Source organism: Bubalus bubalis, chromosome 9 (genome assembly GCF_019923935.1).
Source record: "Bubalus bubalis isolate 160015118507 breed Murrah chromosome 9, NDDB_SH_1, whole genome shotgun sequence".
Taxonomy (NCBI): Eukaryota; Metazoa; Chordata; class Mammalia; order Artiodactyla; family Bovidae; genus Bubalus; species Bubalus bubalis.
Genome location: NC_059165.1, coordinates 109,819,439 through 109,843,515, shown reverse-complemented (window position 1 = coordinate 109,843,515; position 24,077 = coordinate 109,819,439). Strand labels below are relative to the sequence as shown.

At 39.2% G+C, this 24,077-nt stretch overlaps 1 protein-coding gene across 1 annotated transcript; it reads right to left on the bottom strand.

Annotated features, from left to right (window-relative positions):
- Nucleotides 1-11,590: 11,590 nt before the first annotated feature.
- Nucleotides 11,591-23,621, bottom strand: LOC102401726 (nuclear envelope pore membrane protein POM 121). The gene is made up of 2 exons (XM_006080746.4): nt 22,232-23,621; nt 11,591-11,747 (listed from the first exon to the last, which is right to left on the bottom strand). Exons 1-2 carry the CDS (start codon nt 23,440-23,442, stop codon nt 11,744-11,746), a joined length of 1,215 nt encoding a protein of 404 aa, XP_006080808.1. The 5' UTR covers nt 23,443-23,621; the 3' UTR covers nt 11,591-11,743.
- Nucleotides 23,622-24,077: the final 456 nt, after the last annotated feature.

Below are 24,077 nucleotides of genomic sequence, written 5' to 3'. Positions count from 1 at the left end.
AATTTTACAATTTGCTCACTATCACCAATTTCTCTTCCCAAAAATCGTTGTTTCTCAGCCCCTTGCTGACACCCTAACTGTATTTACTGATGGCTCTTCTAATGGAATAGCTAGTTTGATTATACTGGACAATACTGCCGCCTGGTGTACTAATTATAAGTCTGCTCAAGAAGTAGAACTATTTGCTGTTTTTCAGGCTCTATTACATATTTCTGCTCCATTTAATTTATATTCAGACAGTCAATATATCATAAAAGCCTTAAACACTATTGAGACTGTTCCATTTATTGGTACTCTGAATTCTACTATCCAAACTCTTTTTCGTGATATACAACATTTAATTTGTTCCAGAGTTAATAAATGCTATTTTGGTCATATTCGTGCTCACTCTGGACTTCCTGGACCTTTAGCACGAGGCAATGCTTTGGCTGACGAAGCTACACGTATGATATTTCCTTCATTGGAACAAATGGAAAAACCTTCTCACAGCTTACACCATCAAAACAGCAATAGCTTGAGACTTCAATTTGGCATTACTCGAGAAGCTGCCAGACAGATTGTTAAGCAATGTCAAACATGTCCTCAATTTTTTAGCGTCCCCCTTTATGGAGTTAATCCCCAAAAATTGTTGCCAAATGACATATGGTAAATGGATGTTACCCATATTCCTGAATTTGGTAAACAAAAATTTGTTCACTTTACTATTGACACCTTCTCTGGCTTTTTACATGCCTCTCTACAATCCGGAGAAGCTAGCAAACATTGTATAGCTCATTGCATTAAATGTTTTGCTGTTATGGGAACCCCTAAGACCATAAAAACAGACAATGGTCCAGGATACACTGGAAAAAATTTTCAACTATTTTGTTCACAATTGTCTATCTCACATAAAACAGGTATCCCTTATAATCCTCAAGGTCAAGGAATTATTGAACGGGCACATCAAACTCTCAAACATCAGTTGCAAAAACTAAAGAAGGGGGGATTGTATCCCAATAGCCCCTCCAACTCTCTAAACCACGCTTTATTTGCTCTAAATTTTTTACAATTGGATATAAGTGGCCGTTCAGCAGCACAGCGATTTTGGAACTTTGATGCACAAACAATAAGACCTAAAGTCCTTTGGAAAGACCCACTTGTGGGAAAATGGTATGGACCAGATCCTGTACTAATCTGGGGACAAGGGCATGTTTGTGTTTTCCCACAGGATGCCGAAGCACCGCGCTGGCTGCCGGAAAGGTTGGTACGCACAGCGGAGACGATCTCTAGTAAACTAGATGAGGAGATTGATGATTCAAGAGCATGATGAATTACCATCTCGGCAACAACTTCAGGCATTGATGCAAGAGGCACATAATCATGTTGCTGTACAGGGTGATCCAATATCGCCTTTAAGCTTCCTGATAACCTTATTAATTATCTTAAATCAGATTAATACTGCACATTCTAAAAAATATTCAAATGCTTACTGGGCTTATTTTCCCGATCCTCCCCTTCTCCATACGGTGGGCTGGGAGGATCAGTCCATCCCCATTATAACTGTTTTATTTCTTGCACCTTGTTTAATTAAAAAACTGATTGATGATCTATGGATGATAAAGGCTTCCATCTATGGAAATGGTCTGCAGTTAAAAGAACATAAGCGTGCGCCTATATAAAAAGAAAGGGGGAGATGCGGGGAGCTGCCCATGAGAACGGGGTCCTTTGTCCAAAGGACACAGCTCTGGGAGCTGCCTCAGTCCTTGAGGGTTTGCTTCAAACATAGCTCTCTGTCCCGCCACCCCAGAGATTAGGCGCTTATTTACTGCAGGCACCTGGAGTCCTGTGCAAACTTCTCACACACAGAGAAATGTTATCTGGTGTAAGAAGTAATAACAGGGTGCCATTCCCATGCTCTCAAGATTTCTTGTGACTTTGTAAGATGTGTAGATCAAACAAAGAAAATGTTAACTGTCTTGTCTTTCTCACGCTCTTCTGTATAAATATGAGATGCTGAATAAAGTTGGTGTCAGACTGCGTTCCTTCGTGGAGACGTGTCTGAACCTCTCAACCCCATCTTTGTTGTAGATTTCTCTTGCTTTATTTTCTTTTCTCAGCCCCGCTGTGCACGTTCTCGGGACCTGATTGACTTTGCCGGCTGGCACCGGCAAGTCAACTCTTCGCATGAGGTGGCCAAAGTACTGGAGTTTCAGCTTTAGCATCATTCCTTCCAAAGAAATCCCAGGGCTGATCTCCTTCAGAATGGACTGGTTGGATCTCCTTGCAGTCGAAGGGACTCTCAAGAGTCTTCTCCAACACCACAGTTCAAAAGCATCAATTCTTCCGTGCTCGGCCTTCTTCACAGTCCAACTCTCACATCCATACATGACCACTGGAAAAACCATAGCCTTGACTACACGAACCTTTGTTTGCAAAGTAATGTCTCTGCTTTTGAATATGCTATCTAGGTTGGTCATAACTTTCCTTACAAGGAGTAAGCGTCTTTTAATTTCATGGCTGCAGTCACCATCTGCAGTGATTTTGGATCCCAAAAAAATAAAATCTGACACTGTTCCCACTATTTCCCCATCTATTTCCCATGAAGTGATGGGACCAGATGCCATGATCTTCGTTTTCTGAATGTTGAGCTTTAAGCCAACTTTTTCACTTTCCACTTTCACTTTCATCAAGAGGCTTTTTAGTTGCTCTTCACTTTCTGCCATAAGGGTGGTGTCATCTGCATATCTGAGGTTATTGATATTTCTCCTGGCAATCTTGATTTCAGCTTGTGCTTCTTCCAGTCCAGCGTTTCTCAGGATGTACTCTGCATATAAGTTAAATAAGCAGGGTGACAATATACAGCCTTGACGTACTCCTTTTCCTATTTGGAACCAGTCTGTTGTTCCATGTCCAGTTCTAACTGTTGCTTCCTGACCTGCATACAAATTTCTCAAGAGGCAGATCAGATGGTCTGGTATTCCTATCTCTTTCAGAATTTTCCACAGTTTCTTGTGATCCACACAGTCAAAGGCTTTGGCATAGTCAATAAAGCAGAAATAGATGTTTTTCTGGAACTCTCTTCCTTTTTCCATGATTCAGCTGATGTTGGCAATTTGATCTCTGGTTCCTCTGCCTTTTCTAAAACCAGCTTGAACATCAGGAAATTCACGGTTCACATATTGCTGAAGCCTGGCTTGGAGAATTTTGAGCTTTACTAGCGTGTGAGATGAGTGCAATTGTGCGGTAGTTTGAGCATTCTTTGGCATTGCCTTTCTTTGGGATTGGAATGAAAACTGACCTTTTCCAGTCCTGTGGCCACTGCTGAGTTTTCCAAATTTGCTGGCATATTGAGTGCAGCACTTTCACAGCATCTTTCAGGATTTGAAATAGCTCAACTGGAATTCTATCACCTCCACTAGCTTTGTTCGTAGTGATGGTTTCTAAGGCCCACTTGACTTCACATTCCAGGATGTCTGGCTCTAGGTCAGTGATCATACCATCGTGATTATCTGGGTCGTGAAGATCTTTTTTGTACAGTTCTTCTGTGGAATCTTGCCATCTCTTCTTAATATCTTCTGCTTCTGTTAGGTCCATATCATTCTGTCCTTTATTGAGCCCATCTTTGCATGAAATGTTCCCTTGGTATCTCTAATTTTCTTGAAGAGATCTCTAGTCTTTTCCATTCTGTTGTTTTCCTCTATTTCTTTGCATTGATTACTGAAGAAGGCTTTCTTATCTCTTCTTGCTAGTCTTTGTAACTCTGCATTCAGATGTTTATATCTTTCCTTTTCTCCTTTTCTTTTCACTTCTCTTCTTTTCACAGCTATTTGTAAGGCCTCCCCAGACAGCCATTTTGCTTTTTTGCATTTCTTTTCCATGGGGATGGTCTTGATCCCTGTCTCCTGTACAATGTCATGAACCTCAGTCGATAGTTCATCAGGCACTCTGTCTATCAGATCTAGGCCCTTAAATCTATTTCTCACTTCCACTGTATAATCATAAGGGATTTGATTTAGGTCATACCTGAATGGTCTAGTGGTTTTCCCTATTTTCTTCAATTTAAGTCTGAATTTGGCAATAAGCAGTTCATGATCTGAGCCACAGTCAGCTCCTGGTCTTGTTTAGAACTAATACCCAAAAAAGATGTCCTTTTCATTATAGGAGACTGGAATGCAAACGTAGGAAGTCAAGAAACACCTGGAGTAACAGGCAAATTTGGCCTTGGAATACGGAATGAAGCAGGGCCAAGACTAATAGAGTTTTGCCAAGAAAATGCACTGGTCATAACAAACACCCTCTTCCAACAACACAAGAGAAGACTCTATACATGGACATCACCAGATGGTCAACACTGAAATCAGACTGATTATATTCTTTGCAGCCAAAGATGGAGAAGCTCTATACAGTCAGCAAAAACAAGACCAGGAGCTGACTGTGGCTCAGATCATGAACTGCTTATTGCCAAATTCATACTTAAATTGAAGAAAGTAGGGAAAACCACTAGACCATAGACTGATAGCTAGTTTTAAAACACTTTGGTTACTTTCTTTGTATTCAGTTCAAATTTCCTTAGTCTAACCATTTAATTTTCTGAAAGAATCAGGCTGCTTGGAATCCTTGTTAGGAGGTTATCTCAGAGCATATTTTCATCAAACAAGGTTAGTTATAGGTATAGGACTAACTAGCCACAGAACTCTCTACTCAAACAAGTGATCACGAAGAAGGATCCAGGGCATCCTGTTTGAGTCTATAAACTGTTCAGAAACACACTGTGTGTGAATCTTGAAATCTGAGCCTCTTGGCTAATGCTGTATTATCTGCCTTAGAAAGCTAGTTAGTTGTAGACTGATAGCTCGTTTAACAACACTTTGGGGACTTTTGTTGTATTCAGTTCAAAACCGTCCTTAGTCTAGCAGTTGAATTTTCTGAAAGAAACAGGCTGTTTGGAACTTCTTGTTAGAGGTCATCTCAGAGTACATTTTCACATAACCAGGTTAGTTTTAGGTTTATTATTTATATACTAGTTTATATACTAGTCACAGAACTCTGCTCAAATCAGTTCTCGTGTTCTGCTTGAGTCTCTACACTATTCAGAAACATGATGCACGTGAATCTTGAAAACTGAGCCTCTTGGCTAATGCTGTATTTTCGGCCTCAGAAACCTAGTCAGTTGTAGACTGAATAGTAGTTGAGAAACACTTTGGTTGCTTTTGCTACTATCTCCTTAGTCTAACACTTAAGTTTTTGGAAAGAAACAGGCTGCTTGGAACTCCTTGTTAGCAGGTCATCTCAGAGTACATTTTCACCTAACCAAGCAATTATAGGTATAGTACTAGGTAGTCACATAACTTTCTGCTCAAACCAGTGATCACGAAAAAGAATCCAGGGCATCTTGTGTCTCTACATTGTTCAGAAACATGCTGTGTGTGAATCTGCAAATCCAAGACCCTTGGCTAAAGATGTATTATCTGCCTCTGGAAGCCAGTTAGTTGTAGACTAAAAGCTAGTTGAAAAACACTTTGGTTACCTTTCTTGTATTCAGTTCAGCAAATTTTTTTTGTTTAACCCCTGAGTTTTCTGAAAGAAACAGGCTGCTCAAAACTCCTTGTTAGGAGGTAATCTCAGAGTACATTTTCACCTAATCAGGTTAGTTATAGGTATTGTACTAACTAGTCACAAAACTCTCTACTCAAACCAATGTTTATGAAGAAGGATCCAGTGTGTCCTGTTTGAATCTGGGATAGATATACCTACGGATCTTAGAGGATCTCCTAGGCAGATAGAAGTTAACTAGCTCTCTGCGGGTACACACTGGTGGCAGAAGACCAAGGGAATATTGAGCAGTGGGAGACCTCTGAGAGATCCCCATTTTACCTATGAGGGCCCCACCCAAGAGCCCTCAGGCCAACCAACCAGCAAGATAGAAACTGAGTCCCACCTATCACTCAACTGAAGACCTAAAGTCATACTGCACTCACAGTTACCTCAGAACAGACCCCTTGACACAGCCCTGTCTACCAGAGGGTCAAGACCCAGCTCCACCAATCAGAAGGCAAGCACTAGTTCCTCCCACCAGGAAGCCAATCACAAGGCAAGCACCAGCCCCTCCCACCAGGAAGCCTACACAAGCTGGTGGGCCAACCTCACCCACCAGGATGCAGACGCCAGAAAGAGAGGAACCACAACCCTGTAGCTTGTGAAAACAGAAATGTAGAAAGGCAAAATAAGATGACAGATAAACATGCTGCAGATGAAGGAACAAGATAAAATTGCAGAACAAGTAAATAAAGAAGGGTTATGCCACCTACTTGAAAAAGAATTCAGGGTAATGATAGTGAAGAGGATCCCAAGATGATTGTCTCAGTAAATGAATGGCAATACAGGTGGAGAAGATAAAAAAAATGTTTAACAAAGAACCAGAAGACTCACAGAACAGATGAACAACACTATAACTGAAATAAAACTGCACTAGAAGGAATCCATTGCAAAATAACTGAGGCAGAAGAACAAATAAGTGATCTGGAAGACAAATTAGAGGAAATCACTGCCACCAAGCAGTATAAAGAAAAAAGAATGAAAAGAAATGAGGACAGTCTCAGACCTCTGGGACAATATCTGACATTCAACAGATGCAACATTTGTTTTATAGGGATCCCAGAAGGAGAAGAGAAAGGGCCTGAGAAAATATTTGAGGAGCTTATAGATGAAAACCTGCCTAATATAAGACAGGAAAAAATCAAGTCCAAGAAGTGCACAGAGTCCCAAACAGAATAAATCCAAGGGGGAACACATTGAAACACATATAATAAACTGGAAAAAATAAAATATGAAGGAAACATATTTTTAAAAAACAGCAAAGGAAAGGCAGCAAATAATATATAAGGGAATCTCCATAAGGTTATCAGGTGATTTTTCAGCAGTAACTCAGCAGGTCAGAAGTGAGGGATATGATATATTTCAAGTGATGAAATGGAAAAACCTACAACCAAGAACATGCTACCCAGAAAGGCTGTCATTCATTTGCTAAAGAAAAAAAGTTTTACAGTCAAACAAAAGGTAAGAGAATACAGCACCACCAAAGCAGCCTTACAGTAAATATTGAAAGAATTTGTTTAGCTGGTGAAAAGAAAGAAGGTACAACTAGAAACACTAAAATCACAAATAGGAAAGCTCACTGGTAAAGGCAGACATACAGTAAAAGTGGGAATTATCCACACAAATATGATAGTGAAACAAGCAACTCTGAGGAGAGTACAAATGCAAGGAGTGAGAAATGCATTTAAAATTAACAGATCAACAACTTAAAACAAGCTTGTATGCTATGTCATACCTCATGGGAACTCCAAACTATAAAACCACAACAGATAAACACACACAAAACAGAAAAAGCAACCCAAATGCAATACTAAAAATAGTCATCAAATCATAAGAGAACAAAAGAAGAAAAGGGAAAAAAAGGACCTACCAAAACAACCCAAAACAATGTAAAAAACGGCAATGGGAACATTGTTGTTGTTCAGTCGCTAAGTCATGTCCGACTCTCTGTGACCCCATGGACTGCAGCACATGAGGTTTCCCTGTCCTCCACTGTCTCCCAGGGTCTGCCCAAATCCATGTCCACTGAGTTGGTTATACCATCCAACCATCTCATCCTCTGCTGCCCTCTTCTTTTGCTTTCAATCTGTCCCAGCATCAGGGCTTTTTCTAATGAGTCAGATCTTTGCATCAGATGGTCAAAGTATTGGAGTTTCAGCTTCAGCCACAGTCCTTCCTATAAATATTCAGTGTCGATTTCCTTTAGGATTGACTGGTTTGATCTCCTTGCAGGCCAAGGGACTCTCAGGAGTCTTTTCCAGCACCACAATTCAAAGGCATCAGTTTTTCAGCTCTAAACTTTTTTATGGTCCAACTGTCACATCCATAAATGACTACTGGAAAAACCATAGCTTTAACTATATGCACTTTTGTCAGCAAACTGATGTCTCTGCTTTTAAATATGCTGTCTAGGTTTGTCATAGCATTTCTTCCAAGGAGCAAGTGTCTTTTAATTTCATGGATGCAGTCACCATCTGCAGTGATTTTGGAGCCCAAGAAAATAAAATCTGTCGCTGCTTCCACTATTTCCTCGGCTATTTGCCATGAAGTGATGGAACCAGATACCATGATCTTAGATTTTTGAGTGTTAAGTTTTAAGCCAGCTTTTCCACTCTCCTCTTTCACCTTCATCAAGAGACTCTTTATCTCCTCTTCACTTTCTGCCATTAGAGTGGTATCTTGTGCCTATCTGAGGTTATTAGATATTTCTCCCAGCACTCTTGATTCCAGCCTGTGAATCATCCAGCTCAGCATTTCTTATGATGTACTCTGCATATCAGTAGTTAACCTTAAATGTAAATGGATTAAGTGCTCCAACCAAAAGGCATGGATGGACCTAGAGATTATTATACTACGTGAAGTAAGTCAGACAGAGAAAGACAAATATCATATGATATCATTTATATGTGGAATGCAATAACCACTGATAAAAAATGTATGTACATATTTACAAACCAGAAACCGACTCACAGATCTCAAAATCAAACTTATAGTTACCAAAGGAGAAAAATGATGGGGGGGGAGTGATCAATTAAGATATTGGGATTGAGGTATACATGCTATTATATATAAAATTATAAAGTAGATAATAAGGACCTTCTGCATAGCATGGAAAAGTATAATATTTCTATAATATCTTGAATTGGAAGAGAATCTGAAGAAGAGGTGACATATGTATATGTATAACTAATTCACTTTGCTGTACACCTAAAACTAATACATTGTTGTAAATCAACTATACTCCAATAATTTTTTTAAAAAAAATAGTGAGGAGTTGAGTACATTGCAGTTTATTTCTGCATGGATTAGGGCCTCAGAGTCAGCATTAGGTTTTATAGGATTAGGGCCTGGGGATTAGTGTTCTAGTGAGGACCTGAGTGTTAGGGCTGGAGTTAATGTTTGGGGTAAGGCCTCATGGCTAGGACCTTAGATTTAACACATTGGGGTTAGCCCTTAGGGTTAGGTGCCTCACAGTACAGGATCTTAAAAGGAATGTACTAGACCCTATTGGCTGATTCATTCTTAAATATGACAAAGGAGAAGAGGACAACAGAGGATGAGATGGTTGGATGGCATCACACCGAATCAACAGACGTGAGATTGAGCAAGCTCTGGGAGTTGGTGAAGGACAGGGAAGCCTGGAGTGCTGCTGTCCACAGGGTCCCAAAGAGTTGGACACAACTGAGCAACTGAACTGCACTGAACTGATGTTGTTAAGAAAAGTAAGATGCACAGAACTGTATACTTTATATTCTATTTTTGTAAGGTACCAGCTTTTTCTATGTGCCATTTATGTTAATACACATACATTCATAGGAGAATATCATTAACATAGGATAATGGCAGGGAGACGAGGGGAAAGATTTTTTTTAACTGTATTTTCAAAGGGGCATTCACCTCTTTTGACTCCACTGGTCTCATAGGGAAAGAATCATGGGTCCTCAAGCTTCCATCTTCTACCTGGCTCCTGTCCACCTTTCCCTATCCAGTCACTTGTCTATGGACTCCTCGATTTACAAGATGGCAAATACAAATGAAATTCTCCCACATTCTTAGGAAAGAGGCAGAGCCTGCCTAATGAGAGAGTTAAAGCTTAGCACCCTTTAAGGAAGAAGTGAACATTTTCCCTCATGTTTTCCTTAAGCCTTTTGCAACTGTGTCTTGCCTGAAAATTGGCCTTTCTTTAGGTCCGGGAGTAATGACTACACAGCACAATGTCTTACTTATGGAAATGCTTTTCTTCGACTCTATGCTAATAATTATAATTGTAACAATCTTGCTTGGGAACCTGTTTCTCGACAACAGAATATTTCACCCAGAAACACATTGCCCGGAACTCATTCTTTCTGGCTAAACTTGTACTGAAGTTATCTCAGGATGTATGCCTTGGGAAAGGGCCTAATGGAACTCTCACAACCTTGAAGTATTCTATCTGTTCTCAGCAGCCAGTTTGAAAAGTATATAATTCCCTGCTTAAAATAGTGAGGTGGGGGTACTCTCCTACTCCCTTCCAGTGCCTTTTGCTGGAGGCTTTCTCTATACTTTTCACTCTAATTAAACTTTGTTACACAAAGCTCTGAGTGACTAAGACCACATCTTTCAGGTCCTGGAGTGAAATTTTCTCCATGAGTACTGGCACTGTTCACCATAAGCTATTACTCTCATGTGAAAGAGAAAAAACAGGCAAAATAGAATACATAATACAATGTTTCTGATAATAAACCTGAGGCCTCTGAGAATCTCACATACAGAAGTCCAGGTATCATCTTCATAGGAGACCATGTCAAAGAGGCAGCAGTGAAGACCCCTAACCCAGGCCAGCACTTGCCTCATCCAGGAGGGCCACTCCATGTTGCCAGGGTCTCTTAAGTTATGTTAGACACTCCCCTTGCACTTAAGGCTATGGAATTTGGCATGCATCCCCTGATTCACCTATCATATCTTGAGGCCCTGAGCTGAGGGAAAGCATCTGATCTCTGCTAAGAGAATGAGGAGTCTTGGCCACAGCCAACCCACTCAGTCCCCTGGTGCTGTCATCACCTGATGCTCAGCATTGGCTATAAGAAACAAATGCTAGGTTTCAATCCTAAGCAACAAGGGTCATATTTTGCCTGCCCAGTGTCTGTCATTCCACAATCAGTGACTCTAACCCAGGACAGACTGCTATGGGAACTCCTCATCCTCCATACCCATGAAGGGGCCCACAGGGATGGTGTAGGGTGGGATCACTTTTCTCTCCACCTAACACTAGGTTCTCCCTTCACCTGATCTTTCCTTGTCCCAATCTAGAACAATCCAGCCTTCCTCTGGTATAGCCTCATAGAGGCCCTTCTGCTCCAGTGTCGGTGTCACGTCTTGCCTCAGCCTTCTGCTCCTCTTTTAGGACTTACCTCTGACTCAGGTCTCAGGCCCCTATTCCCTTAAACAGTTGAAGCTCTGCCCTGGCTTTCACTATTCCAGAATAGTAAACTAAATTGGATTTGATAAAGTTTGTGATTGGGAAGATCAGTGGCTGGAAGTGGGATGGAGAGACAAGTGAAATCTGATGGAAACAGAGGCAAGAGAGAAGTAGTGCGTGTGCAGGACAATGAATTGGTATCTGTCCTCAACCTGTCCCATGTATCTGACTTGAACATTTATGTAGAGAGAAGGGTCAGAGGTTGAAGTTGATGGTGCCACTGAGAAGGGAGTTTTATGATGCTCTGGATACAAATACAGATGCTTCAGTAGCATGATACAGAGTGTGTTCCAGAAGGAGGAAGGGGCACTTCCCCCAAGCTTGGCATGGGAGGTGGAACTGCTTGTAGCTTCTTGAGAAGTGAAAGGTTGAGGAGCCTCCTGAGCCAGCATGTCAGCTGACACACGAACATTCTCGTGACAGCCAAGTGAAGTAGGAGGATTCTCTAAAGCGGGAGAGATGTGATCAACAGAGGAGGAAACTAATCATAATAAGTGATAACATGAACCAAACACATAAGTCAGACACTACAGTTAGCACTTGAGATTGATTATTTTATTTAAGTATCAAAATGACTCTACATGGAATGTGATATTGCACTACAAGAAAAGAGTACAGCTTAGGTATTTGTGTTTGAAGATTGGCACCTATGTAGATGAATCATGATGTCACCATTCTCAAGTCATTTGATTGTTTAAGGTCTTAGTTCCATTATCTGTAAAAAATAAAAATGGTTGTGACTATGTGAAAAAGAATCAATGGAATCATAAACAAAAAGCACTTGATATAACGCTTACTTATGATTATCATTTCATCTGTAAGTAAACAGAGGATCAATATATATATATAATTATATAATATATATAATTATATTTTCTAATTTTATATATTTTATATATTATATATTTTAAAATAATATATCATTTATATAATTATATAATATATAAATAATATATAATTTATATATTAATATAATTTATATAGTATATAATTATAATATAATATATTATATGATTATAATTATTATATATTATATAATTATGTTATACAATTATAATAATATAAAAATAGTTATATAATTAATTTCCTTATTTTAAAAAGACAAGTGTATATAATTTATATTATATAATATATAATTTATATATTATATAATTATTTGTTATATAATTATAATATAATAATATAAAATAATTATATAATTAATTTCCTTATTTTAAAAGACAAGTGTCTAAATTACAAGAAATACTGATACATGGGAATAATTGATGGATATTTGGACTGTGCTAGGACCATTGAGGGGCTTCCCATGTGATGCTAGTGGTAAAGAACCCACCTGCCAATGCAGGAGACATGTGACATGGGTTTGATCCCCGGGTCAGGAAGATCCCCTGGAGGAGGTCATCCCCACTCCAGTATTCTTGCCTGGAGAATCCCATGGACAGAGGATCCTGGCAGGCTATAGTCCACAGGGTCACAAAAAGTTAGACACAACTGAAGCAACTTAGCTCGCACACATGCAGGACCATTGAGAAGAGAATACAACAGTGCAATAAATGTAACTTTTGTTAGAAAAGCTATAATGAGACTAATCTAGGGATGGGGCTTTCGGAAGGGCAGAACAAGGTGGTCACCAAATCCTCTCCTCAAAAAGCAATGTTAAAATCACCAGCTCCATAATAGACAATATTGTCTTACTTTTTCCCACTTATCCTTTCTAATGAAACTAAGTATCTTGGAAATTATTATGTGGACAATAATAAAAGAACTCTGAAGCCTGGAAAAAGAAATCAGACTGACTAGGGATCTCAGGACTTGAAGAATAACACAGGGTTTTCCTGTAGGGTGTTCTCTTTCTTTTTTTTTCTTTGTATTATTATTATTATTATTTGGTCTCACATATACCCAGGACTTGATACAGGGAGATTTGAAACCTGGAACTGTCAGGTATGTAAAAAACAAAACCCACCAACAGTAAAAAGGCTGACCTTTCTGGCCAAAGGATAAGAAACAAGAAGCCAAACAGATTGAATGGAGAGTCCAAACCTGCATCCACAACTGAGTTACCAGCAAGCAGCGTCAACTGCCCACAAAAGCTCCATATACCCACAGCAAAGCCATTGTCTCCCTGACTTCCACCAGTAGCATAAAGAAACACAGGAACAATGGCTTCTGACTCACCTTCTTCCCTGTTCAACAGGTGATGGCCCACAGACACTAGACAACCCAGGAAACACCTTTATGTTCCCACACACAGCACCAGCAGGAATTGACAGAGGCCCCAGAATAATGAAGCAGATCAGAATAGCAGGAATATTTCCAGGGTTCCAGAAGCTAAACTGTCAAGTTCACAAAATAGGTCAACTTACAAGCTAAACCTAAACAGCAAAATGGCCTACTAAGTAGAAGACACCTGTAGTGGATTCATGTTGATGTATGGCAAAACCAATACAATATTGTAAAGTAATTAGCCTCCAATCAAAATAAATAAATTTATATTTAAAAAATAGGAGTATCTAAGCATAATATATCAAGGATATATATATTAATATACCAAAATATCAAGGATACAACAGAAAAACCTTTCCTCATGCCAAAAGCCAGTGAAACCATAAACAGTGAAAAAAAATAATCAACTGACACCAGTACCAAGTTGAATGTTAGAATTGTCACACAAGAATTTTAAATTTCCCATCATGAATACATTTCAATAATCAATCACAAATTCTCTTGAAACAAATGAAAAATTAATATTTAAGCAATAAGATAGAAGTTATAAAAAGGACAAAATGGGAGCAAATGGAAATAATACACCTGAAAACTACATCAGCTAAATTTTTTCAACCTGATAGATGGACTCAATAGAACTGAAGATGACAGGGGATAGAATCAATACACTTGAAAATAAATCAGTAGAAGTTGTGCGATTTTAACAGAGAGAACATAGACAAAAAAGACAGAGCCTTATCAACTTGAGAGACTATAACAAAGGGTCTAGAACTTATATCATCAGAGCCTCAGAAAGAGAGGACACAGTGTGGAACAAGTATCAGAAAAAATAATGGCTGAGAATGTCACAAATTTGTCAAAATACATAAATCAGATTAAAAAAACTGAGCCAATCCAAAAATATTAAAAAATAACAACAAAAAATATCCATATAAATATACAGCATAATTAAACTTCTGAAAAGTAACAAAGATAAAATTTTAAAACAGATAATATCTTGTATTTTGTACAAGATATTGTACAAAAAAAAAAATGCAAATTTGAATGACAGCAGATTTCTCTTCCAAAACAATGAAGGCCAAAGTGGCACAAAATTTTTCAAATGCTGAAAGAAACTCAATGGTGAAAAATTGAAATTTTCTCTTCTAAAGTCAGAAACAAGACAAGGATGCCTACTCTTGCCACATGTATTTAACATAATATTGTAAGTCCTAGCCATAGAAATCAGACAAGAAGTCAGGCAAATTGGAAGGGAAGAAGTAAAATTGTCACTGCAGATGACATGATATTGTATACTGAAAGCACTAAAGTCATCACCAAAATACTATCAGAACTAAAAAATAATTCAGCAAAATTCCAGGTTACATGATTAATACATAGATATCTATTGTTTATCTATACACTGATAACAAAGTATCAGAAAGAGAAAACAAAACAAAAAACCCAATTACAGTTGCATCAAAGGGAATTAAATACATAGGAATGAACTTGGCCAAGGAAATGAAAGACTCATACTTAGAAAACTATAAATTATTGATGAAGTAAATTGAAGATGATACAAATAAGTGGACAGATATCCATATTCATGGATTGGAGGAGTTGCTATTGTTGAAATGACCACACTACTCAAAGCAATCTACAGATCAACTGCAATCCCTATTTAAAAACAAAAACAAAAAAAAACCTCATGACATTTTTCACAGAACTAGAACAAAGAGTCCTAAAATTTGTATGAAAAACACAAAAGACCCCAAATAGCCAATGCTATGGAGCTGCAGGAATCACACTCTCTAACTTCAGACTATATTCCAAAGAGATAGTAATCAAAACAGTATGGTACTGGCACCAAAAGGACACATAGATCAATTGAACAATAGAAAGTCCAAAAATAAAGTCATGCAACTATGGTCAATTGAGCTACAACAAAGGAGGCAAATACATACAATGGGAAGAAGTCTCTTCAATAAGTGATGCTAGGAACACTAAACAGCTACATGTAGAAGAATAAAATTAGAACATTTTCTCACATCACATACAAAAGAAACCCAAAATAGATTAAAGACCTAAACTTAAGATCAGAAATCATAAACCATAGGCAGTACACTCTTTGACATAAATCTTAGCAGTATTTATTAGATCTGCCTCCTCAGGCAAGGGAAACAAAAGCAAAAATAAACAAATGTTTTCTAATTCAAGTTAAAAGTTTTTGCACAATGAAGTAACCCATCATAAAGCATAGACAAACTATTGAATGGGAGAAGATATTTCCAAATGATATGTCTGATAAGTGGTTAATACTTAAAATAACAAAAAATTTTAAATAACAATCTTAAAAAATGAACAGAAGACCTGAATAGGCATTTTCCAAAGAAGACATACAAATAGCCAATTGACACATGAAAAGATGCTCAACATCACCAATAATTAGGGAAATGCAAATCAAAACCACAATGACTCATCATCTCTTATCTGTCAGAAATGCTATCATCAAAAAATTTAACAAATAATGTAGGTAAAGATGTGGAAAATAGGAAATGCTAGCCCACTTTGGTGAGAATTTAAATTGGTAAACCACTAGGGAAAACTGTATGGAGGTTCCTCAAAAAATTAAAAATAGAATGACCATATGATCCAATATTTCCACTCGTGGGTATACATCCAAAACAAAAACACTACTTCGAAAAGATATGTGCACCCCAAAGTTCATAACATCATATTTACAATAGCTAAGATATGGAAGTAATCTAAGTGTCCATAAACAGAGGAAAAGATCAACAAGATACACACATAAAAAGAATAAAATTTTTCCATTTGCACAACATTGATGTACCTGGAGAGTGTTATAATTAATGAAGTAAGACAGAAAGACAAATACTATATGTTTAACTTAAATGTAGAATTTAAAAAGTTAAATAAATACAACAAAATGAAAACAGACATAGATATAGTGGACAAACTATTGGTATAAATACTTTGTCTCTCCAGTGGGGAGACTGTTTGGAGGAGGGGCATAATAAGGAAAAGGAATTAAGAGATATGAACTATCAATACTAGGTTGCTGTTCAATTGCTAAGTCATGTCTGACAAGGATATAATGGAATAAAGGATGTACATGGAATACAACCAATAATTTAAATAGAGTATAATCTGAAAATACTGAATTACTATATTGTACACTTGAAACTTTGTTGCTCAGTCTTGTCTGACTCATTGCAACCCCACAGACTATAGCAGGCCAGGCTTCCCTGTCCTTCAACATCTCATAGAGTTTGCTCAAACTCATATCCATTGAGTTGTTGATGTCATCCAACCATCTCATCCTCTGTTGCCCCCTTCTCCTCCTGCCTTCAATCTTTCCCCGCATTAGGGTCTTTTCCAATGAGTCGGTTCTTCACATCAGGTGGCCAAAGTATTGGAGCTTCAGCTTTAGCATCAGTCTTTCCAACTGATATTCAGGGCTGATTTCCCTTAAAATTGAGTAGTTTGATATCCTTGCTGTCCAAGGGACTCTCAAGAGTGGTCTTCTCCAGCACCACAGTTCAAAAGCATCAATTCTTTGGCACTCAGGCTTCTTTATGGTCCAGCTCTCACATCCGTACATGACTACTAGAAAAACCATAGCTTTGACTGTAGGCACTTTTGTCAGCAAAGTGATGTCTCTCTTTTTTAATATGCTGTCTAGGTTTGTCATAGCTTTTCTTCCAAGGATCAAGCATCTTTTAATTTCATGGCTGCAGTTACCATCCACAGTGATTCTGGAGCCCAATAAAATTAAGTCTGTCATTGTTTTTTTTTCTCTAGCTATTTGCCATGAAGTGATGGGACCAGATGCCATGATCTTAGCTTTTTGAATGTTCAGCTTTAAGCCAGCTTTTTCAGTCTCCATTTTCACCTTTATCAAGAGGCTCTTAAGCTCCTCTTTGCTGTCTGCCATAATGGTGGTGTCATCTTCATATTTGAGGTTATTGATATTTCTCCTGGCAATCTTGATTCCAGCTTGTGCTTCATCTAGCCTGGCATTTCACATGATGAACTCTGCATGTAAGTTAAATAAACAAGGTGACAATATACAGCTTTGATGTACCCCTTTCCCAATTTTGAACTCTTGAAACTAGTATAGCATTATAAATCAACTATACTTCAATGAAAAAGACAAGAGATAACAAGTATTGGTCTAGGATATGGAGAAAAGGGAATCCTTGTACACTGATGGTGGAATTGTAAACTAGTTCATGCGTTATGGAAAACAGTATGAAGGTTCTCCAAAAAAAAAAAATAAAAATAGAGCTACATCTGGGTATATACTCGAAGGAAATGAAAACAAGATTCAAAGAGATATCTGTACTCTGATATTTATTATAGTATAATTCATAATAACCAAGATATGGAAACGATTCACATGCCCATTGCAGGAGGAATGGATAAGGAAGATGTGGTGTATACACAAGGGGACATTTTTTAGTCATGAGTAAGAAGGACACCTTTGCAACAACATGGATGGACCTTGAGGACATTATGCTAAGTAATAAGTCAGACAAGAAAAGACAAATACCGTATGATATCACTTATATGTGTAATCTTAAAAGGCCAAAATCATAAAACCAGAGACTAAAATAGTGGTTACCAAAAGCTAGGGGGTGGTGAGATAGGAGAGATGCTATTTAAGGGTACAAATTTGCAACAAAAAGCTAATAATTTCTAAAATTCTAATGCACAGTATGGTGAATACAGACAATAATATTGTATTACTGTAATCATACTTGACAAGAGACAGATCTTAATAATTCCAACCACTAGAAAGAAATGATAGTTATACATGAAGGAGGTGTTAATTATCACTACAATGGGAATCATATTACTATACATAAATGTATCAAATCAACATTAGGTTTATACCTTAAATTTACATAAGTGAAAGTGAAAATGTTAGCTGCTCAGTTGTGTCCTACTCTTTGTGACCCCATGAACTGTAGCCTGCCAGGCTCCTCTGTGCATGTTATATCAATTACATCATTTAAAAGTTTATTAGAGAGAAGTTTCAAATCCATACCCTAGTCTTTCAATTTAAGAAATAGTTAAAGAAGAGCAAATCAAACCTAAAGGAAGAAGAATGAAAGAAATAGTAAAGATTAGAGCCTAAAATAGAAATAGAAAACAGCAAAATAGACAAAATGAAAAGCACAAAAACTGACTTTTTTTAAAAATAAACACAATTTATACATTTTTAGCCACAGTGAAAGAGAGAAAGGGCAAGAATAAGAGAGAAAGAGATACAGAGAGAAGAAAATGATTAACAAAATTAGGAATTCAAGAAAGGATATCATCTCCGACATTAGAGATACTAGAATTATAAGAAAATAGCACAATTTCATGCCAATAAATTATACAATTTAGATGAAATAGACAAAGTCTCCAGAAAGTCACCAGTTACTGAAACTGACTCAAGAAGAATTAGAAAACCTTAGACCTATAACAAGATATTGAATAAATAATTGAAAAATTTCCCAGAAATAAAAACTTGGGCCCAAATGGCTTCATTGGTGAATCCTCCCAAATATTTTAAGAAGAAATTGTACCAACATTTCTATAAGTAGAGGAAGGAAGCCTTCCCAACTCTGTATGGGCAGTATTTTCTGGTACCAAAATCAGATAAAGACATCACAAGAAAAGAAAATTTCAGATCAACATCACTCACGAATACAGACACAAAAATACTCAAAAAATGTAAACAAATTTTATACCACAAAGACTGGGGTTCACTTTGAAAATTAAAATCAACCAGGTTGTTGCAGGAGCCCAAAATGGAATATAGACAATGACAAGTGAATCTAAATGTGTTACACATAACCTCACTGCACAGTTGCTGAAAGAAGCTAAACCAAGTAGTTTTTAAAAGCAATGTTTGCTTGGATGCTGCAAGGCTATATACAGAAAGAACTGTACATGAATACTTTGGTGAGCTGCTCACAGGGCTGCCAATTGTGAAACTATGTGCATTCTGAACTGAACAAATAAGTAATTAAATTATAATTAAACCAGGTTTCTCTGGAGAAACTGTTGAAGAAGTTGCACATAAGCAAAGGGGAACGTTTCTAAGATGAACCCTGATTGTGCACTACATTAGTTAGCGGTATCAGTATTAACTCTTTTGCACACACACGCATGTGTACACACACACACAGCATACAGAAATAGATACAAGTGTATAAAAGGGAACATACATTTCCAATTCTGTCTGTTGAGAGGACTTAGAAGCAAAGATTCCCTATTAGTCATAACAACACCTGAATGCCCAGATTTTTTTTTTAATTTCTTCTCCAATAAAATGAACCAAAGCTTCTTAGAAGAGTGGTTGACTCCAGAACTGGGGCAGGTAAAATATAAGATAATTCTGGAATACTTTATGGGGCTAAAAGGTAAAGGAATCCTTGGGGAAAGTGGGGAGGGAGATGCAGGCATTTTAAAAGACTCAGGAGCTAATCTGAAAGAACTCATAATGATCAAATCTGGAACAATTTGAGCAATAAAATTAACAGTGATCATATTAGACATAGCCCAAATAATAAAAAGAAATATTGATGAGACCATACAGATATAAGTGACTGAATATATAAATGCAGAGAACTCTGCCTTGGAGAATAATTCTAATCAAATGTAGAACAAGAAAGATATAAAATCACCATAGAACACCACAATGATAATTGCTACAGGCAAGATCCACTGATGATGGCAAAATTAGTGGTGAAAGTTTAAGGATAAACAGGATTTTTGTGTCACATCAACATAAGACCCTCTTAAATATGTACTAGAGAGAAATAGTAACTATTCAGAGGAGAACCCTGGCCAGACACCACTTTAATTGTGATCAAGATTAACATTTCCCATATGCTGAGGATGACACATCACAAGTGTGTTATTTTTTCTTAAAAATTCAAAATCTCAATGTACTCATGATAAAATAGCATACAAATCCAAATTGAGGAAAATTCTACAAAATACTTAACTGGTACTCTACAAATGTATCAAGGTCACAGAAGACATTAAGATAGAGCAATGGTCAGAGTTTGGAGGAAACTAAGGAGACATGGCAACTAAATGAAATGTGGGATTATACTGGCACAGGAAGAAAATTTTACTGGAAAATGGGAAAATATGTTTAAAGTCTGAAGTTTAGCTAATAGCATTGCAACAATGTTAATTTCCTGGTTTCAATAACTGTTCTGTAAGATATTAACATTAGGAGAAGCTCAGTGAAGACTAGTTTGGGATTCTCTCTACTATTCTTGTAAGTCTAAAATTATATCAAATTCAATTCTTTTTTAAAGACTAAAGTTGTCACAAGTCATTTCTTAACATACAGTAGGCATGATCCAACCCATAGTGAAGTCAAGTGGGCAGATGACAAGCAGAGAGAAAAAAGGCAAGTGCATTTTTTCTAGACTCAACATTTAGAGACGTAAAGTGGTTCCAGCTTTTCTGACTGGGACACAGAAAACCTAGAGTTAAAAGTCTGGCCACTCATACTAGTCACTTCTTTCTTCACTGTGAATTCAAAAAGCAGAGGCAGGAACACTCGATAAATTAGCAAAGGTCATATATATATTCAATACATATTATTATATGTAATGTAGTTCACATTATATATTCTATACATAATGTACTAAACACATACATATATGTTAAAAACACATATGTATTGTACATGGCTATATTAATATATATTACATGTGACTATGTAACATTACATACATTAAATATTGATTACTATGAATATAATCATATACTAATATTATACATACATATATACATATATGGAGAAGGAAATGGCAACCCACTCCAGTGTTCTTGCCTGGAAAATCCCATGGACAGATTGAGCCTGGCAGCCTACCATTTGTGGTGTCGTGAAAGAGTTGGACAGGACAGATTGGCTAAACAATATACATATATATTATACATATCTAATATATGATGTATATGAACTATGTATTCTCATAAGTTATATATAATATATACATATACACATAATGCAGGCTTCCCTTGTGGCTCAGCTGCTAAAGAATCTGCCTGCAATGCAGGAGACCTGGGTTTGATCCCTGGGTTGGGAAGATCCCCTGGAGAAGTGAAAGGCTACCCACTCCAGTGTTCTGGCCTGAGAATTTCACAGACTCTATAGTCCATGGGGTTGCAAAGAGTTGAACATGACTGACTTTCACTTCACATACACATAATATATATTATATGACTATATTAATATATAAATGACATGTATAAATATATGTGACTATATGTATGCAACATATATGACTTTGTTCATCAACTAAGTATTTATGTGGTACCAAATGTTCAGAGAGAGAATATAGAGATTTTAAGAAAGATGAACCAGGTCCCAGTTAAGAAAATGGGGAAGGCAGGAAAAGGCAATGATTGCAGCAGTGGGTGTCCCGCTTGCTCCTGCCTGGAGGGAAACTGGTCCAAAGCTTCCCTCTTCTGCTGCAAGGATGCTGACCACTGGGTCAGGCCAGACTAACAACCTCCAGCTGCCCAAGTTCCAGGTGCACTTCTTACAGGAAGATGATAAGAATGTTATGTTTTCTTTCTGGAGAGAACTGACTTGGTAGGGGAATGGGCTCACAGGAGCAGCACTCTGGGTTCCCTCAAGAGCAAAGCTGGACTCTGATGGTCTTGCACTGCTTCTCCAAGGAACCACTGAGGGGCAAGCAGCAAAGTACTGGGGAACAGGCCCTAGTGGGCCAGGAAAAAGGAACCAATTTTTTAAGCTAAGTGGAGCAAGACAAACAGGGAAAACCAAGACAAAATACCTCACAGAGATGGCTACTCCAACCAACTACAAGAAGGCCACCAGGCCTGGGGAGCTCTACATCTTCCAGAAGCTCCTCCACTGTGAATTAGAGCTAGGAGCTGGCAGAATAGAAGGCTGAGAGGTTCTGCAGACTGAGATGGTTCCAGTCTTACCCTTCCAAGATGTTGTTAATCCACTGGATCGCAGCTCTCTTCTCTAGGTCAAGGTCTTCAGCAGTGACTGGATAACCTATCTGGAGGGGTGGGGGCAGGATCAGTGGACCGTTTCGCCTGGTGGGCAGCAGCAGAGGAATCTTGCGTTTGCGGGGCCTGGAACTGTCAGATGACTGTGAGCAGTTTAAGTTTTGTTTCTTCCTTAAGTGGTCATCTGCAATTTTTTCATCTTCGATCTTCCTCTGCGGTTCCATTGAGACTGAAGGGTTAGGCCGATGGCATTCCTCTCTGGTTTTATCTGAGACCTCATGAAGATGTGATGACTCTGGGCCCAGGAGCCCGGCTGCGCCTGGACCCATCCTCTGGAGCTGTAGGAAACCTCTTGTGGAGCTGTATGAACTGGTGATGGCATTTCGTTTGCTGCATGAACTCAAAAAGTAGGTCTGGGATTTCCTAATCAGGATATCTTCCGAGCTCTTGGAACAGAGAACCAGAGGCCCAGGCCTGGGCACAAAGGAAGAGAGGACCCCATTGATTATGAGGCGTCTAAACGCAGACTGCGCATTTCCTCCTGGATTCGAGCCCCTTCTCTGTTTATCCTGACTCTCCTGGGCTGATTGCCCTTTCTTTTGCTTTGCTAGCCCCTTTCTGCTCTCAGCCAAGGCTGTCAGGTCCTTCTCTTCCTTTCCTCTCAGTTGACCACTCTCTTCTAGGGCCCTCACCAGAATTTCCTTTACACAAAGGTTTGGGAGGTGAACAGAAAATGAAGACCACGTACAGATGACTGTCTGCTTCAGAGGCAAACGGAGCGTCAGTTTGCCCTTTGCGGATGCCATCCTCAGGATTACTGAGGTGTGGAACATCTTGGAACTGCAAGCAGACGGCAATGGCTTCTGACGGCCACTCCGGGGCACAGAGGGAAAAAAACCCCAAAATAAACACCGGGCTTGCTGGATTGAATATTGCCGCCGATGGACTAGGACAAACCCCCGACGGTGCAGACGACGACGGGGTGAAGCCATGAGACCCTCATAGGACAGCCTGCGAGCCAGGTCCAGAGTTGGGGCCCCCGAGTGAACCCGGCAAGCTGGGGGAACACGGCTGGCAGTGTGCGCGGGCCCGAGGCACTCGGTGCTCTCTGGCTGGTCCCCGCCCCGCAGAGCAGGTGACCACGACTGGCGAGGGCGAGGCCGGCTCAGGCAACCGCCCATGAGGCGCAATTCTGCACTGTCGGGACCTTCAAATGGAGTCTAGTGGCTCAGAGAGATTTCCGTTAGCTGCCTAAGGGGTGCCAGGCAAAGCGCTTACTGTTGGGAGGCGCCTGTGACGCGTCGTTGGAACGCGTGAGCGAAGAAAGGGGACGCTAGGCCTGCACGAGGGAGTGTTAAGCGCTCCCCGGTGCTTCCTGCCGGATGCGGCGTAGGTGTCGGCGGGGCGCAGGTGTCGGTGGAACGCAGGTGTCTCGGGGCTCCGGTGTCGGCGGGGCGCAGGTGTCTCCGGGGCGCCGGTGTCGGCGGGGCGCAGGTGTTGGCGCCTGGAGTACCGGCCCCCTGGGCGCAGTCGCACTTCCCGCAACCAGGCTCCAGCTGCGTCACTGGAAGGTGACTGGCAGTGTTCCCCAAACCTAATGGCTCCGGGCTCAGCAGCGCCCACTGTATGCTGCAGCTCCAGGGTCAGCACCGGATACCCCAGGGGAAAGCCGTTCTGACCCCGTGCCACCGAGATCCTGGGGGCATAGCCACCCAGGTGTCCAAGACTGCAGGAGGAAACCAGCTGGATGCGGGAAGCCAGAGTGGATGCTCCCCGTCCTTTTTCCTTTCCGATGAATCTTATTTTTCTGATACCG